The sequence below is a fragment of the Oreochromis aureus genome, linkage group 18 (genome assembly GCF_013358895.1).
Source record: "Oreochromis aureus strain Israel breed Guangdong linkage group 18, ZZ_aureus, whole genome shotgun sequence".
Lineage (NCBI taxonomy): Eukaryota > Metazoa > Chordata > Actinopteri > Cichliformes > Cichlidae > Oreochromis > Oreochromis aureus.
The window spans coordinates 12,964,470-12,982,885 of record NC_052959.1 but is presented as its reverse complement, the minus strand read 5'-3'; the positions used below and the strand labels follow the sequence as shown (position 1 = coordinate 12,982,885).

The window sequence follows — 18,416 nt, the reverse complement described above, 5'->3', positions numbered from 1 at the left end:
TTTTTTCCCCTCCAAGTTTGTATTTAGTGTCTGTTAAAGTGATGCCTACAAAAAACGAACTTTAATGTCCCCACAGGGCAAATTTTATTAAAACGTATCCATCCAGGTCATAGGAGAGCAGTGTAAGCAAAGACACCCATACCACCCATCCCCAACCACCTCCTCCAGCTCTTCAGAGGGGATACCAAGCCATCCAGGGGATACAATCCCTCTAGCATATCCTTCTGCCAGAGGGACATACCTGGAACACCTCACCTAGGAGGCATGCTGGTCAAATGCTAACCACCTCAGTTAGCTCTACTCTGAGTCCTTCCTGTATAACCTTTCAGACAGACCATGAATCAAAAGACAGCCTAACATTCGGAAATAGTTTCTTTATATCGATGAAGAAAGGGGAGGGGGTGTAATAAATTAGTGTATTCCTTTTGTCTGTGTTGGCAGTGGGGGGATCTCTACACCCATGTAACCCCTCATCCTTAAATAAGATAAATCAGTCAGCATTAGTAATAAATTTCATCTTTGTGCCTCTGACTAAAGGTATACAAGGAAGCATGCCGATGTGTTTTTTTTTTAAACATGTATGCGCTTATATAAAAATAACTTAAATGAAAATCACTAGAACAACCCTGTGGCGCGTTGATGAGTTTGGCTTTTTGTTTTTTTAACAAATATCCTAGAAAGCAACTAATAGTGCATGAGCATCGCTCAGTGATGATGTTGGACCACCCCAAACACCTCATTGGTAGCCATGATGAACACACCCAACCGTGGTCACATTTTTTTAAAACGTATATCAGTGCCTTAACAGTTAAGGTACAAAAACCTCCACGGAAGAGGAGAGTGAAATAGTGCTCTGACAGACCCGGCGGGGGTGACAGTAGCCCAGACTGCTGTGCGTTGATGCTCTCCCTTTGCTGTATGTGGCCTTTGAACTCATTGTTGTGTCGCGGGTGACGTCAGTGCCGTGTGCGGGAGACGGAGCGGCGTGCGCCTGGCGAGACAAAGGCGGCGGACCGACCGGGGTCAGGCAGGCAGGAGCAGCAGCAGAAAGCCGAGAATCAATGTTTTTTTTTTTTTTTTTAACTAAAAGGTAACCGCTAACCTTGGACTTCAGTTGAGCTCTCCCTGACGCTGGGAGAAACGAAGAGGCAGTGACACTCCTGTGGAAATCTCCTGGAGGAGGAAAAACAACAGTGCCCTCTTTTCGGTTTTAAATGTTTTTTTTTCTTCTCCTCAAACGCCCCCCTTTCGGTTTGCTAGTTAGCCGAACCGCTAGCTCCTAGCGCTGCACTGCACAGCACAGCACAGCACAGCACAGGTCTCCTCCTTCAGTCTGCTCCACGTCTTTCCCTAAACAACTAGGCTACGAGCGAAGAGAGGACTTCATCGACAAAAGGTAGATAAAGTAAGTTCTCGTGGTTTCCGCACTTGTTTAATTTTAAAAAACAACACGGCAGTCTGTGAATGTGAGCACAAGTTCGACTGTCAGAACAGAGCTAAAGCAGCTAACCGCGGCGCTCTCAAACAAAGAGGTCGACAACGTGACTGAGTGCCGACTGTGTGGAGCTAGCCTGCTAGCTTTTGCTTCTTGAAGCTAACAACAGCTCATTTATCTGTTTATTTTTTAATTTTACGTTTAAATTCGGTCAGCACACACCAGACCGACTGGAGACGGCACCGAAAAGGTTCGGGGATATACTGTATATGGTTGTGAGGACGGGCAAAACAGTCAGCCTCCTGGATGAGCTCAGTTGTCAGACAAACAGCAACAACAGACAAAGCAAAGGCGCTCAAATCAATACTGTTAATGCGTGTTGTTGTTGTTGTTGGGTGATCTGAGGCTCCACGGTTCTCTGTTGTACTTGTGTTTTGTGTGTTTTAATAGAAGACAGGGAAAACCTTTATTTTTATTGTTGTTTTCTTTGAATTTCAGCAGAGGGTGAGCGCACTCCCAACAAAACAGGCATCCGTGATCTGATGTGAGATCCACGGAGAGACTATGCCTAGCCCTTTATTTCACCCCGAGATTATGGACCACGACGTGGTGATCAGCAGCCAACACAACGGGGTTGGTCTGTCCAGGGAAACGGATCAGGAGTCCCGGGAGGAGGACCACCAAGAGGCGCTTCGCTTCGCCCTGGACCAGCTGTCACTGATGGCTATGGAGAAGGTGGACTGTGGGGGCGGCGGTGGCGGCGGAAGCAGCGGGCTTGTGGACAGCCTGGATGGGACCCAGGTTCCCGGACCCGAGAATTGCAACGGTGTGAGTGGAGGGGGGTTCGTGGATCTACAAATGCTGGACCATCCCAGCGGGTCTCGGGACTCTCCGTCGTCCTGCTCTCCATCTCCGGAGTACTATGGCTCAGGGGGGTACCACATGGCCGGCTCCCACGCCATGCTCCACGGGGAACCAAACTCCGTCCTCTGCAGCAGGAAAAGAAGTGTCAACATGACCGAGTGTGTGCCCGTCCCCAGCTCCGAGCATGTGGCTGAGATAGTGGGCAGACAAGGTAAGGCTGTGCTTTTGAGCAGCTTGTTCTTTGTTTGGGTGACTGCCTGGTGAGCTGGGTCTGTGAACTTCAGCTGTCTGAGCTTGATGTTGTGGTCGGGCTGCACTTCCCTCTCCTGCTCTTCAGTGGCAGCATAATGCGGATACTCCACTGAAATGAAATGCTGCTGTAGTATTTATGATTTTTTTGTTTTGTTTTGTTTTTTAATCAGCCATTAGACAATGCTCTCACAGAGGGTGAGGGAGTGAGCGTGGCTGAGTGGGAAGGGAGGGGGAGGGGAGGGAGAGGGTCAGACAAAGCGGCAGATTGTCGGGAGTCTGGACATGTCTAGCAGCCTGCACCAAACAAAGGAAATATCGCGAAATGTGTAGATTTTTTTCGTACCGCAGATCACAGGCGGCACTGAACTCACACCTTGACCTCACTCATGCGTTTGTGCTTTTGTTCTATTTGCTTCTCAGGGCAGATGTGAGGCTGAAACGGGGCAGCAGCAGACGCACAAACACGGGACTGGGCGGTGTTACGCCCTGCACCCAGCTCAGTCTGCCGCTGCTGCTCGCCGCTACGTTTTACACTCGAGATGATTTCTTTAATTATGATTTCTGCTCGGATGTGCCCTGCACTTTAAATTTAGTCACGCCGTGGGTTTATTTTTCCCGTTGCGCTCGCGCTAACGTTACGGCATTGTTCTCTTTGTTTGAAAAAGCCATGCTTTCTGCTTCCCAGAATGACATCACGCTCCGTGCGTCCTATTGGCCGCCGAGAATGAAGCGTCCGCATTTAAAGACACAGAGCGCAGTGTGGATGCTGCTACTGGGAGGATGCATGCAGTGCAGCACTGATTTAATGTGGAGGGCTTCATGAAGACCTGCTGGCTTTACTGCCCGTTTCATAAAATGATCAGCACTACCTCAGTTTGAGCTGATGATAAAGGAATGGCTGGTTGTTTTTCATTTATGCTGTAGTTGCCAGTTAATTTGGTACACGTTGTGTAGTTTGGTGGCTCTCTGACTTTGGAGCATATACCACTGTTGTGGGGCGGGAGTGTGGATTATGCCAGGAGGATACTTCTCATTTTTACTGAAGCATGTTTTTTGGCTTCTGATGCCAGAGTAAGTCTGAGTTTATACTAATATAGTCATTGTTGTAGAAATGCTACTTTCAGCTCCTTCCTTTTTCACAAAGAATCACCATAGCAGGCAGATATGCATATTTGATATTGGTAGACTTTTACACATTTTACCCTTCCTGACACATCCTCAAAAGGATTTGTCTCCTCCTGGGACTGAACAGAGGAAATTACTTTATTTATCCCTGCGACAGACTGGCGATCTGTCCAGGGTGTACCCTACCTCTCACCCTGTGCCTAATGTAGCCCGTTCATATTAGTTAGAACAACTCAATTTTAGAAACTTTGCAAAATGCAGCATTGGTAATAGTCAGCAAAATCAGATCAACTAATAAAACAAACAAAAATAAACATTGCAGTTGATTGTGTGCTTCTGAATCTTCCAGGTTGTAAGATCAAGGCCCTGCGTGCCAAAACAAACACCTACATAAAGACTCCGGTGCGAGGCGAGGATCCTGTGTTCATCGTGACGGGACGCAGGGAGGATGTGGAGATGGCCAAGCGTGAAATTGTGTCTGCAGCAGAGCACTTCTCTATGATCAGGGCGTCCCGCTGCAAAGCTGGAGGGGGTGGAGGAGGCGGTTCCCTTCCCGGACCACCAAACCTACCTGGACAGACGACTATACAGGTGCAGTAGCCTTCCTGTGGTGCTGGGTCATGTTTTTGCTTTTTGTCATGTTTTGCTTGAGAATCAGCTAAAATATCCTTTTATTTTATCACTGATCCAGGTTAGAGTGCCATACAGAGTAGTCGGTTTAGTTGTTGGACCAAAAGGGGCAACAATCAAGCGCATCCAGCAGCAGACTCACACCTACATCGTGACACCGAGTCGAGAAAAAGACCCCGTGTTCGAGGTGACTGGGATGCCAGAGAACGTGGACAGAGCGAGAGAGGAGATCGAGACTCACATCACCCTGCGAACTGGAACCTTTGTAGACCTCCAGGGAGACAATGACTTCCACACTAATGGCACTGATGTCAGTCTTGAAGGCCTCGGCTCCCTGAGTGGGGGACTGGGGGCGACTTTGTGGTCCAGGGCAACTAGCCACCATTCTGCCCCCCCTCCTCCTCCATCATCCCCACCTTCTGCTCTTTCCATGTCCGTGCACCACTCCTCCGGCAGGAAGATGTCCTCATCGGTTCCCTATCACACGCACAATGGGGGGATGAGCGCAGACAGCTTCAGCACCACCCGGAAGGCCACCGAGGGAGGCAGTCCCACTAGCCCTTTTAGCACAGGCTCCAGCAGCGCTGGGGGATTCACTTTTGGGGGTGACTCCACCCCAGGACTGCCTTCGTCAGACGAGCTGGGCTTCGAGTTCAGTGCTTCCAACATCTGGGCGCCTTTCGTCAACAGCGGATCGGGCAATAAGACGGGCAGCTCCGCCCAGCAGCAGCCTCTGCGTCGCAATAGCAGCGGCCTCAGCGGCGGGGCCATCACTCCACGATTGTCCCCGACTCTGCCTCAGGACACAGGCGTGGTCCCCCCTCTGGATCACCCGCTTGCCCGTCGTGCTCAAAGCGACCCCCTCAGCACTCTCTCTTGGCTGCAGTCTGGCAGCACAGGCGGCGGCTCCTTCTCTGGAGCGTCGAGCTCCAGCTCCGGCGGCTCCTCGACCGGTTACTCCTCCTGCTCGGCCTCCTCCCTCCCCGGCGGATCGCCTACCGACTCCGAGGGAGGCGGCAGTGGCGTGGGTCTCACCTCTGGGATGCTGAGCCGACTGAAAGGCAGCTCTGGCTCTGGGGTTGCGGGTCTGGTTGGGGTCAGCCCCGGGGTCAACAGGGACTGTTTCGTTTGTTTCGAGAGCGAGGTGACGGCAGCCCTGGTGCCCTGCGGCCACAACCTGTTCTGCATGGAGTGCGCCGGGCAGATCTGCCAGTCAGCGGAGCCAGAATGCCCCGTCTGTCACACTCCTACCACACAGTGCATCCGCATCTTCTCGTAATGCCCCGGGCAAAGGGATGGGTGGGGGTGGGGTAAAATGTGGGATTGGGGGGCGGGGGGGTCCCCCAAGTGGGGCACCAGCTGCGGCAGAGACAATGGAAGGAGTCACAATAATAACCTTCACACACACGATGGACCATAATAAATGCATTAATAGAGATGACGATACTATAAGGATGCTGATTTATTGCTGGTAACTGTCGATAAATGATGATAATAATTAATAGTGACTTATTTTCAGAGTGAAGTTAATTGAAACTGGTCTGCAGACAGTTGGAGCTCAGCCAGTCTCTTGGTGTTGAACTTAACGGAAGGAAACTAGTGTCTTATCTCTCTTCAGGCCTTCTTTTTGACCCAAAGCGGCCCTTGTGGCCGCTTGCCGGTCTGTCTCGACATTTCTTCACTCTGGCTTCTCCTTCAGATCTCTGCCTGCTTCTCTCTCTCTCTCTCTCTCCCTCTCTCTCTCTCTCTGTCTCACAGCCTTTCCTTTTGACACTTTTGTACTTAACAGATATTTTTCAATGAAGCTGTCGACGAGGCCTGCACTTTTCTACTCCCTAATTTTAATGTTCTCGACAGGGCACTGCCCGTTTCCAACAAATCCCTTTGTCCTTTGCTCTCACTCATGCTGTTGTTTGTGGCACGAAGTGGCAAGGTTCCTCTTTTTTCTGTAAGTTTGGGACTTTTCTCTCTGTTTTTATTTTAAAGTTCGCCGTGTTGTCAGGCACCTAGAAGAACAATAAACCCAAGGGACCTCTTAACGATCAATTCCAGTTTCTTTGCCACAAAAAAAATAGCCATCAGTAAGTAAGCCAAATGAATGTTATTAATAGACATCTCTTGAGTGAATTCATGTTGGATGAGTCTGCCCCACATTTCAAATGTGGCTGTCGCATTGATTCACATTAATTATCCTTTAATAGGTGAGAAACGTACCATACGTGAAGTAACGTGTTTGAGGTCAGGTCTCTGTGTTTGGGCAGCCTGACAATCCCTTTACACCTCTCTGTCTCTGCGATATGCGAGTATGAGTGTGTGTGCGAGAGAACAACGCCCACTCGTGATGTTCGTCACACCGCCATGAGTAGGTCTGCTCCCTGTCCCCTTCTTCTTCGCTGCACACTCGGTCTTAAAGGAAAGCGACGCTCTGATCCATCCACACTACTGTAGTTGTCCTCCCATGTCTGTTACGCCCAGAGCCGCCTGTTTCTGGTGTTTTCTACTAGTTTTTGACTCTTGACTGTCAAGTGTGTGGCTTACAGACAATATTTTGAACACTAGGATAAGATGGGGCTTTTCTGATGTCACACACGAATGTGTTGTCCAGTTAAGGTTAAGGAGAGAGGCCTCCTGCTGCTCCTCCTACACTAAACAATTACAAGGGGCCTCTGTTGAACCTTTTCTTCATGCACTGTAAGGCCGGGCCCCTCTAAACTAAAGGCGAAGAAGAAACCGCTCTTACCGTTTGTTAGGTCTTCCACCCGTCTCTCACAGCGAAGCTGTACGGCACTCTCTGACGTCACTGTTGTCCCCATACAGCGCTGTACTCCTGGCAAAATGTAGTGCACTATGTGGCCGGTTGATTGGGGTCTGTCATGTGTTTCATAGCATTACTGAGTAACTCCAGTGAGGCGGGTACATCCTGCTTTTAAGTTGTTGTTGTTGTTGTTTTTTTCTGTTTGTGTTTTGATTTCATTGAGTTTGCAGTAACTGCCTCCTGTAGTCTTTATACTATGTGTATGATTTTTATTTTTTTAAATTTTTCCAACGTCGGTGTGACGTGGCACGGTTGCAGGTTTGTTTTTGGTTTTTTTCCCCTCTCTCTCTCCCTGACACGCGTGGATTCAGCTCATAGAACGAGACAAAGCCATGACAGCTGAATTTTTAAAAACAAAACAAAACAAAAAAAAAGACACGCACCTAATTTTCAAGGGCTTCCTCTGAACGCACAGACACACGATCACATTTTCAGGCTCACACAGTAGGAAGAATCAACTTATCCTTTATGGCAGCTAGTAGCTAGGTCATCCAGGGCTTCCAGACACTCGTCGTGTTCAAATCCCAGCAGCTGCAGAATGTTGTGCTTCTTTTTAGTTATTGTGTTTGTTTCTTTTCTTTTCTTTTTTTTTGGGGGGTCTTTTGTGTGTGTATGTGTGTGTGTGTGTGTAATTGTCCCTACACAGTCATCACATGCAGATCCTGTTTGTGTGTAGGGCGCTGCATTCAGGGTGTCATCACAGATCAGGACGAGTTGCAGGGTTTAAATGTCAAGGAATTAAAGGTAACTCTTGAGTAAATATGTGGGCAGATTTTGCTGTGCTTTGGTGCTGTAGCCTGGATGATGATGATGATGATGATGATGTTTAACTTATTTTTTTCTGTTTCCTACGTGTGTGACGAGGCTGTCCTGGTTGAGCAGCAGCAGCGCACCAATTGGTGCGCAGGTGAGCTCGTGGTGCTTCTAGTGCAACTCCCTGCTCAAACGCAGGAGAAATAAGTCTGTAGAGGGAGGCCGTTTTGTTCTCAGATCAACTTCTCCAATGCACTGTAGACCCAATGACCCTGTTCTCATTCTCGCCCTCACCCCTCCCCCTCTAACTGCCACCCGGCCCTGTGGGGCTGGAGCGTGTTCCTCAGAGCAAACACGGGGCTGCGAGCGCGTCTAAATGAGCCATTCTGTGATGACTGATGCGAGTCTGAGGCCCAACTTAAAGCTCTTAGTTTAAACTGTCTGAGGTGACGCGTTAAACAATAAAATGTGTTGTGATTTCCAGATGGGTTCAGCGTAGATCCTGCTGTTGCAACAGGATGTTTGTGGCCGTCGAGAGAATGTTAGGGTTGATGTACAGTAGTTTAATTGTTAAAAGGTACTTTTTTTTTTCTCCCAGATTGACTGGTGATTTACTTTTTTTTTTTTTTTCTTTTTTTTTTTTTACAAGACGTCTCCCCCTTCCCCCACTTCCTTCCTAAAGGTTTGAAAACAGGGTTTCCTGAGGCATGCTAGCCAGTGACCTCTGACCTTTTTTGTGATTAGAGGTGGGGGGAATGCAAAGAGAGCCACGCCAGTACGGGGTGCCAGACTCCCCTCAAGCCTCTGCTCTCCTCTATTTTTGCTTTAATTCTTTTTTTTTTTATGCAGAACCAAAATGTAAAACGTCAGCAAACTAGGTTTCAGGCCTAACCTGTGTGTATGTATATACCCTGGATACAATCATCGGGATCTTGTTTTTCAAAGCAAAACAACTTAATTGAAGATGAACGTAGTTTCTAAAAAACATGTATTATTATTTGTAAGTTAACCATCTGCATGTCTTCGAGCCTTCTGGCATTAGCTAATAATTTTTAAGATAAAAAAAAAAAAAAAAATACAAAAAAAAAAAACTTTTTACACATTTTATTTTTTACAATTTATTTGCTTACCTAAATATCCCAGACAATAATGTGACCCTTTTATTACTTCAAATTTATTTTTGTTTTCCATTTTCTTTTTCTTTTTTTTAATTTTCCTTATTTCCTGTGTACTACATATAGGCGATTTATAACAAAATGAGAAAATTATTGAAGAAATTTTAAAATTGAAATATATTTTATTTGAAAGTTTATGGACCTTTTAACCGTGAGCCAGGAAAAATTGTATAATCGTATAATTTGAGCTGACTTGACGGTTATGAGAAATGTATCAAGAGTTTTATTTTTTATGCTTCTTTAATAAAGTCTTGTTTTGTTTTTGTTTTATTTTTGTTTCATTTTTTTACTGGAAAATAAGAACTTGTCCGTGTGCTTGTGTCTTTATTGTCAGAGTGGAACTGTGCACAAGACTGCAGCAGCTGCAACTTCCCGCCACATGGTGGCAGTAGAGATGCACCTGCAGAGGAGTAAACCATAATGACGTGAAAAGTAGCTCGGGAGCGTTTGCTTGTAAATGTGACAACAACACAAAGTTATTCATTTAGGAACAGGTTTTTCCAGCTTGTGCTGTAAAGGTGAAGCTCGTGTGGCAACAGTATGAATCCAAACTGCTCAACTTTACTGTCCCACTGTTTTCACTCAAACGTCACTCTTAAGTTGCAGCATTTAATGTACTTTGTCTGGTCTCAATCTGAGCGTTAAAAGATATCAAGGACTCGTACAGCTATTGGGAGGAGTGAGTAGGATGAGAGGAGGCAGTTTGCTTTTTTGCTGCGTTTTATGACAAAATACATTTGGTAACATTTTTTTTTAGAAATAGATATTTGAAAATCTTTTAAATCTGAATTTATTTACAACAGAACAAAGTATTTTTACACTGAGAACATGTACAACTCTGAGAAAAACGTGATTCAATAGAAGCTAGACGTCTCAAAAAAAAAAAGTTGGGAACTAAAAAGAGCTGAAGAAACATTTAATGAAGATTTAATTACAGCAGGGCAGTAACATGACTGAGTATAAAAACAGAGGCAGTTTTAAAAATGTGGAATAGTTTCAGAATAATGTTCTTGAATGTAGAATTGTGAATACTTTTGTCATCATCTGCGGTACAAAAGATTCAGAGAATCTCTGCGCGCACGCCTGAAAATGTGATACTGGATGCCCGTGATCTTCCGGTCCTGACGCGTCACTGCATTAAAAACAGGCGTGATTCCGTCATGGACGGAATACATCTTGGGGGGCGAGGGGGCGGGTACAGGAACACTTCCATCCACCAGAAACGCTGCTGTTTTCTCTGAGCCAAAACTAACCAGAGAAAAAGTGAAAGACTGCTCTGTGGTCAGATAATTCTAAGTCCCTCCAGGATAAAGAGGAGAGAGACCATCCATTTGGTTTAAAAGTCTGCATCTATGATGGTAATAAGGTGGATTGGTGCCTGTGGAATTGCACATCTGGAAAGGCTGAACGGTATATATAGGTAATAGAAGAGCATATGCTCTGTCCAGATGTCTGTCCGGCTCTTGAATATTTCACTGAGACGATGCTAACCTGCGTACTGCATCTATCACAGCAGAAGAGTTCACATGATGAACTGACCTCCAGCCCAGACTGTTCACCAACATTTGGCACATGAAATGAAGTGAAATGAAAAATAAGACAAAGAAGACTCGGGACTGTTGAGCAACTACAATCCTACAACAGACAAGAATGGAGAACCAGCAGCTGGCCTCCTCACCGTATTCAGACTGATGTTAAAAAGAGGGGACGCTACACAGTGATACTCACTGTTGAGACACATTTCTGTCATCAGATTTGAAATAATCTCACTATTTTTCTTAAAATTGTACGATTTTCTCATTTTAATGTTTGACATGTTTTCTGTGTTCTGTTGTGAATAAAAAATGGATTTATTAGATTTGCAAATCATTGCGATGTTTCTACAGCTTTTTCTTGATCTTTCCCCGCCCACACTAGCTGTTCTCACTTTTATACACACTGCTATAGCTTTTATAAATCCTTCACAGCTAAAAATATTTGTTTGTTTTTTAATGCTCTTCACACCAGAATCTCACAGCTCATCAAAACCATTTTTACTTCTGTCGGTCACAACTGAAGAGTGATCACTCACTTTCCTGAAGACTGTCCAGCACTGCATCAGTGTTTTCAATCAAATTACTGCAACCTTTTTCAAATATGTCTGAAGGAGCAAATAGAGAAATACACTGTCAGAGGTTTACTTGCAAAAAACAGAAGTACATACTTTCCATCTTGTGTCACAACTGCTCATCCAAGGATGCCCTGCTGCTGTGATTGTGGACGACATCTGTGTGCAGTCTGTGCAAAATGTAGCCTCAGTTTCCTGTTCTTAGCTTACAGGAGTGGCAACCACTGTGGTCTTTTGCTGCCATAATCTGCTTTCAGAATGCTCTTCTGCATACCTTGTTTGTAACGATTGGTTATTTGAGTCACTGCTGCCGTCATATCAGCTCAGAGTAGTCTGGCCTTTCTCCTCTGACATCATCAAGGTATATTCCCCCAGAGAACCAGAGAATTTTGTCATTTCAGACCATTCCCTGTAAACCCAGGAGTTGGCTGTGTGGGAAAATCCCAGGAGATCAGCAGTTTGTGAAATACTCAGACCAACAACCATGCCACTTTCACTCACCTTTTCTTCCTGATGCTCAGTTTGAACTTCAGTGTGCACATCTGCATGCCTCAATGCTTTGAATTACTGATCTGTGACTGTTTGATTTTATAGTTGCATTAAAAAAGCAGTTGAACAGGCATACCTAATATAGAATGTAGTCTGACATGTGATATAAATGCTATTTCAGGACCAAAAACCCGGCACTTCACCGAAAGGGAAACCCATGCATTTGAATCTAACGCCTGAACACGCGCAGACTCTTCAAATGGTTTTGTTTTGAACTGATCACATCAGTGTTTATTTGATGCTCTGCAAGACACAGGCTGATAACAGCTGTGCGGGTTGTTGTGGTGGAGGTACACAGAAGAGAGGGCACGGTTTTGATTCATTTTTCAGAAGATGTTTGTTTAATTCCCTTCAGTTTGTGTTTAGATTTCTGAGACGCTGTTTCTGGAAATCTGTTTAAACATTTGGCAAAATTGTAACAGGAAATGTTTAGGCTGTTTAACAAAAAGGCAGCCTTGGAGATTAAATATCTGGATTATAGACTCAGAAAACCAATAACAGCAGTATGGCATCAAGTCACATTTAACAGAAGGTTAAATGGCAAATATCTTAATGTATGACAACTAAACCTTCCAGATTCAGGGATATGGAAACTTGTCTCACACTGGGGTCAATGGAGTGGTAAAGCACACATTTTATAAAGAAAATATTTTATTATTTGATATCATCCTTCTTAAATAAAACATAAATGAAAATACTCATCTGTTACAACCCTTATTAACTTTATTAACTTTGGGATAAAACACCACAGTTATTTCTTCCTGACCACTTATCCGGTTTAGGGCTGACAGATGATCAGTGGAAACAGGAAGCACCTTATGTTTTTGTTTTGATTTTTAATAAATTTGGAATTATTTCAAGCTAACGTTTTGTTTTTGTTTTGTTTTTAACTTTTTCATTGTGGGGTATTATGTGCAGAATTTTGAGGTGAAAATAAACTTAATCCATACTGGAATAAAGCTGCAACGCGACAAAATGTGGAACAAATGAAGTGCTGTGAATACCTCTCTGCTGAATCACAATTGTTATTAATCTCTGGCTCTCTTCCACAGGATGTTTCATCCTCTCTTCCTTCTCTCACCCCAACCAGTCGCAGCAGATGGCCGCCCCTCCCTGAGCCTGGTTCTGCTGAAGGTTTCTTCCTGTTAAAAGGGAGTTTTTCCTTCCCACTGTCGCAGGGGTCATGTGATTGTTGGGTTTTTCTCTGTATGTATTATTGTAGGGTCTGCCTTACAATATAAAGTGCCTTGAGGCGACTGTTGTTGTGATTTGGTGCTGTATAAATAAAATTAAATTTGAATTTTCTGGTTGGCCAACTTAAATCACCAGTCAGCCTAAACACACGTCTTTGGACTGTGGGAGGAAGAGGAGTAGCCGTGCAGACACAAGAACAACATGCAAACTCCTGGACCTTGTCGCTATGAGGTGACAGTGCTAACAACTGTGCCGCCCACAATATACTAATCTCTGGGCTTAGAGTACAACATGTATAAAGCCTAAGTTTGAAATGATCACCTGTCTTTCCTCACTCTTCACAGTGGAGAGGCAGCTGAAACTTGTGTCATGTGTGATCCCGTCTTTTGCTCCATATAGAGGTCAGAGGTCACACATAGAACAGAGAAGTCAGTTGCTCCAGCTGAGAGTTTTGTGTCATGTGTTCAAAGACTCACATTAGAAACTTGGATTAGGTCTCACTTGTATCCCAAAGTAAGAATAAAAATGACTGTTTCTGCTTCGACTCAGAGGCAGTGATGCGATTCTCAGAGAGACGGTTGGGTTGTGACACAAATGTCCTTTTAATAGGAAGCAGATCACAATCAGGCTGCATTCCAGTTCCACTTCATCCTCATTAAAGAACAATCGATAATGATAAGAAACAAATTAGAAACATCCTCGGTAGAAAATAATTCTCTCATGCGAGTTCTGTGTTCACTACATTCGTATTGGTTACAGATGACGTATTCACAAGCCTTTTGGAAACAACAGAAAACACAGATGAGCTGTCGTTACATAGCTTTGAAAGTAAAAACAGGGAAGAAGGAGAAAACCCCCCCAAAACAAAACAGCAAGTAACATCAAAGAGACACGTGCTGGCAGAATAAAGTTTCCCATCATGCAACTGGAGTTGATTCTATTCACAGGGCGCCATCGTTGGTCTCCGCGGAGGTGTGTCAGCGTGCATGCATGCATGTGTGTCATCTTACATGTGCCCTTTTGTGCTTGAGCAGAGGTCTGTGTGTGTGTGTGTGTGTGTCATCAGTGCGTATGTGTGTGGTGGTGTCTGTATATGTGTACACACATACAGATGTGAACCAGGCAGCCAACAAGCCTCGGGCCGGGTCATCACTTATTTATTGTTGCTTTTTTTTTTTTTTCAGCTACAACCTGACATGTCAAGTTTTTGACTTGAGCCCTGGGGTTACCAACGGCAACCCCCCAAAAAAGTTTAAATGTGTTTAAAGGAGCACTCAGCTGATTTGTGTGCAGCTAAAAACAAACAAAAGAGAGGGGGAAAAAGGTAGTGCTTGGAGATGTTGTCCATATATTCTTCTTCCTCAGGGACTGCATTACCCACAATGCAGTCTGGGTTAGTTATTTCTTTTTCAGTTATCTCCCCCCTCTGCGGAGCTTTAAGCCACAAGCAGACAGGACTAAGCAGGTCTGACTCTCCCACCTCTCCCTCTTTTTAAATAAGCAAAGATTTTTCTGTGCAAGATTTTTATTTTTATTTTTTTGCATGTGTAACAGTAAAAATCAGTGGAGTTCCCCTTTTAATGTTGGGCAGCAACAGCAAAATCAAGCACGATCAAGTCATTTTTATGACTCAGGTGAAATTTAATGGCCTAAATCAGAGGCATGATTTGGTCTCCCCAAGAAAGACGTGCTTTTAGGGATGAACTACCCCGATGATCGGAGAAAGAAGGCTCTGCTGAGAGTGAATAACATTCAGACGATTAGTTTTTGGTAGCTTTTGAACAGTTAAGTGAAGACAACATGTGACAGGGCCAGCAGTGACGCCCGGGTTAAAACAAAAACCTACCCGGTGTCACTGACATCACTCAGTTTTACAAAGAGACTACAAGACGAGCCGGACGGCGACCGCAAGCGTTTGCTCACCTTTTCACATGACTGAAAGTGACAATCGTACACCATAAATGCTTGGCGGTGACTCTGATGGCTTCATTCTTTGAATAAAAAAAGAAAAAGAAAACATGAGCTCTGCTTCGTGCAAATTTGGTCCTACTGAAGGCAAAGCAGTAATTCAAAAGTAAAACACGTTCCTTGTTTCTTATCCAAAACGTGTGAGAAAGAGATTACACACTTCCAACAGGAATGGGAACTTTATGAGTCCACAAATAAAATATTTCAGTGAGTTACAAAAACCACGTGATCATAACTTTCCCATTCCTTTCATGCAGAGTGTGCAGTTGGTGCTTCTGTTAGTTATTGACAGCGCATACGTTTTGGGTGTGTAGGTATAATGTATTGCTCACAATCTCACAGCCCATTTTGCAGGTGTGACTATCAGCCCACACAGGCACACACACACACACACACACACACACACACACACACACACACACACACACACACACACACACACACTCTCACAAACACACACCTTCACGCATACATTAACAAAAAGCGTTTTCACCAGCTTTGTTGGTGAAACAAACCACTATTGCCTTGAACAGATGTGTTCAGATGCGTGTGCAGGCGATCGGGAGGAAAGTGTTCCACCGAGCGGTTGTTCGGCACCACGTGTCCTTTTTATTTGTTTCGAGTTCCTCCACAGTGACACTTCAAGGTTTAAATGGCAGAACAAGCAGGCGGGCAACAGAAGCACAGACAGCATGAGTTAGTGCACGAAGTGACATCCCAGTCCACCCATCCTGTAGCCCTTTTTTAAAAAAAATTAATGTGCACTCTTCAGGGGGGAGGGGAAGGTAAGACGTCGGGGTATTGCTCCATTTTGTTGTGACGTGAAGCAACAAGAAACATTTTAAAAACTGCACATTGTGTGTGGCCGCGGCTTTTGCCCCTAACGGCACGTCACACGTCATGGCACGTCATGGATCCACTGGTGGTGTGTCTTCTCCACGATGACAATGCTTAGTCATGTCACATTTTATAAAAACCTCACCGTACCGGGGTTAAATGCACCATGCTCACACAGACAACATATTGGAGGTACCCATCTTTAACATGGGAGTGGGAACGGTATAATCACAGTGTTCCTGGGGGTCAACATGCAGGAGATTACATTACAGGACTAGCAGTGATGTTGACCTTGGATGTCAGATGATCCAGGGTCAGTGTAGTGTGTTTTTTTTTTTTTTTGTTTGTCTGTTTTTGAGGGGAAGGAGGGCTGATCTTAGATCTGTGTCTGAACTCCAAATTACACAATAAGTCACATCGTGGGAAGCCTACAAAGAGCAAAACAACGAGGGTCGGGGAGACGGACTGGAAGAACAACACACAGTCAGGAAGGCAAGCAGACGGACGCACGGACAAGCTGAATGGAACGTAGCTATGCAGAGGAGCAAAGTGCAAAGTGGTCATTCTCAACCTATTCACATGGACTTGTTGTCGATGCATTGAGCGTTATCTCACATCTAAATGCGCGGCATATAAAAGGCGTCGTGTGGCAGGAAAGAGTGAGTGAGGGATGGGGATGTGAGGCTTCAGTGGAGTTTTTGGGGGAAATGACTAATGAGATTCATATAAACATATTCCTGCATGTTTGCATTGATAACATTGCGATGTAAATGTTGCATAATGTAAGCGAGATATGTACAACTGAGCATTTTTATGTGTGTGCTTGTGTATTGCACGTGGTTGTCTAACTATGCAGGTGTGAGTAGTATGTGTGCGTAACACTTTGCCGGTCAGGTACGTCTCTGTGCACACGTGCTCTCTCGCTCTCCTCTTCCTCGCCTCAGCTGCGGCCCTCTTCGGCCGAACGCTGGTCTGACTTGAGTTTGACGAACTCTTTCGCCACGTCGTCGTTGTTGCGCTGAGAGAGGATGCGCAGCACCGTCAGGCCCGTCTCGTCCATGTGGACGCGTCTGCCCAGCGGCATCCAGCAGGTGACGCTGCCTTTGCTGGCTATGTCCTTCACCTGCAGCACGGCCATGCCCACGGTGCGGTCCTCCCTGGCGAAGCAGTAGTCCTTCACGCACACTTGCAGCTCGTAGCTCTCCGGCCCGACCTCAGTGCCCAGCGAGCTGGAACGAGACAGAAAACACACGATAAAGGTCAGCTTGTCTGTTCTGGATCAGCTGGTGCTGCAAATCACACTGAGTGGACACTCACTACTGGAAGCTCTCATTGAACTTTGGCGACCAGCTGTTGTTCTTGGACTTGGTGGCAAATTTCCTCTTCTTGTCACTCAGGTGAGGGCCGATGATGTAGACTTCGACGAAAGGCCTGAAGCCCTGTGCTTTCCATTTCAGGTCATTAGCAGCGACCACTGGAGACAGAAAGCCAGGGTAGGCAACATGAGTAATAAATCCATAACAAACTTTCAGCATGATTAAATTGGTCTGAGAGGAAATTAAGACTCCTGTGGGTCTGCTTTCAGACTTTATAAAATACAGGAGACCAACACAGCAGTGGAAAATACAACCAAAGAGTCCAGTGACTTTAGTCCCCTTTAAGGACCTCTCCTCGTGCACCTCCGGACTGCTTATAGAGCAGCTGTTATTCTCATATTGCTATTGTACAAATTCTGTTTACACTCTGTTTTGCTGTGGACCTCAGTGAGAGGAAACATCAGCTTCTGTGTCAATGATCAACACAGGTGATGAGAGCCGATTCTTGGGCTAGGACCCCGAGACCAAACAGCAGACATCAAAGTCCACTCTCTCTAAATCTGAAGGTGACAGATCAGGGCAGGGGTGCATTCAGGAGCATACTTGTCTGTTTTTTTGTTTGTTTGTTTTTTAACTCATAGGCTTTTGCACTGAGAATTCATCCCATAGGGTCAGACTGTTGACTGTAATGTGCATTCTGTGGAAGTGGTGGGAGCATGAGAGGTGAGATTGAGCAGAATAAAATCACATTTGGCTTTTGCTTTTTTTGTACACAGCAGTGCATTTTATGCTGTGGGCCACATACAGGCCACTTTGATGGTAAATGGGCCGGTTCCCCTTTCTGTCAGTGTAAACAAGTTTAACTACACACCCCTGAGACATCTTGATATAAGAAAAAGAAGTGCAGTTTCAACAGTTCTGTGTTTCTTTTTTCTACATGATAAAGAAATGCTGCTGTAATGAATGAAAGAAATCTATCAGCATGACTCTTCAGGCTGAATTTGTAAAAAAAGAGATCTGTAAAATTGCTCAATTGAACAGAAAGATTTGCCCTTTATTTTCAAACACTCACTGTGAAAAAATGTCTGTAGCAGATAGTAAAAAAACAGGTACTTTTATATCATTTAATTGTTTATCTATTAGTTATTTACCTTGATGTAGCATGAATCACCATAGGCAAAGGCTTGATCAGTAGCCAAATCTGTACAAATTGTGAAAATACAGTTAAAAGTTCCAAATGTATGGCCTCCATATTTTCCAAAGCTATCCAGTGAGTCACACTGGAGTCTTTGCCTGGCCGATTCTGGCCCCTAGACCTTATGTTTGACACCCCTGCTTTGAGCATTTGAGCAACTTCCACCTGGAAGAGCAGGGTTTGAATTCTGTGCGATAGGTC

At 45.0% G+C, this 18,416-nt stretch overlaps 2 protein-coding genes across 7 annotated transcripts in view; one reads left to right on the top strand and one right to left on the bottom strand.

Moving 5' to 3' along the window:
• Nucleotides 1-781: 781 nt before the first annotated feature.
• Nucleotides 782-9,352, top strand: LOC116319050 (RNA-binding protein MEX3B). 6 transcript variants are annotated; one of them, XM_039602727.1, is made up of 4 exons: nt 782-1,396; nt 1,937-2,510; nt 4,026-4,267; nt 4,368-9,352. In XM_039602727.1, the coding sequence occupies exons 2-4, from the start codon at nt 2,000-2,002 to the stop codon at nt 5,583-5,585; spliced, it is 1,971 nt and encodes a 656-aa protein (XP_039458661.1). In that variant the 5' UTR covers nt 782-1,396; nt 1,937-1,999; the 3' UTR covers nt 5,586-9,352. The 6 variants fall into 6 exon arrangements, with proteins under 6 accessions (XP_039458661.1, XP_031594158.2, XP_031594145.2 ...); XM_031738298.2 differs by having other exon boundaries at nt 782-1,405; XM_031738285.2 differs by having other exon boundaries at nt 782-1,405; nt 1,934-2,510.
• A 6,266-nt stretch (nt 9,353-15,618) lies between these two features.
• Nucleotides 15,619-18,416, bottom strand: part of LOC116318694 (protein unc-13 homolog A-like) — a 32,064-nt gene continuing 29,266 nt past the window's right edge. Inside the window, 2 exon segments of the mRNA XM_031737795.2 lie at nt 15,619-16,933; nt 17,022-17,178. Coding sequence (XP_031593655.2) covers nt 16,645-16,933; nt 17,022-17,178 — 446 coding nt within the window. The 3' untranslated portion in view covers nt 15,619-16,644.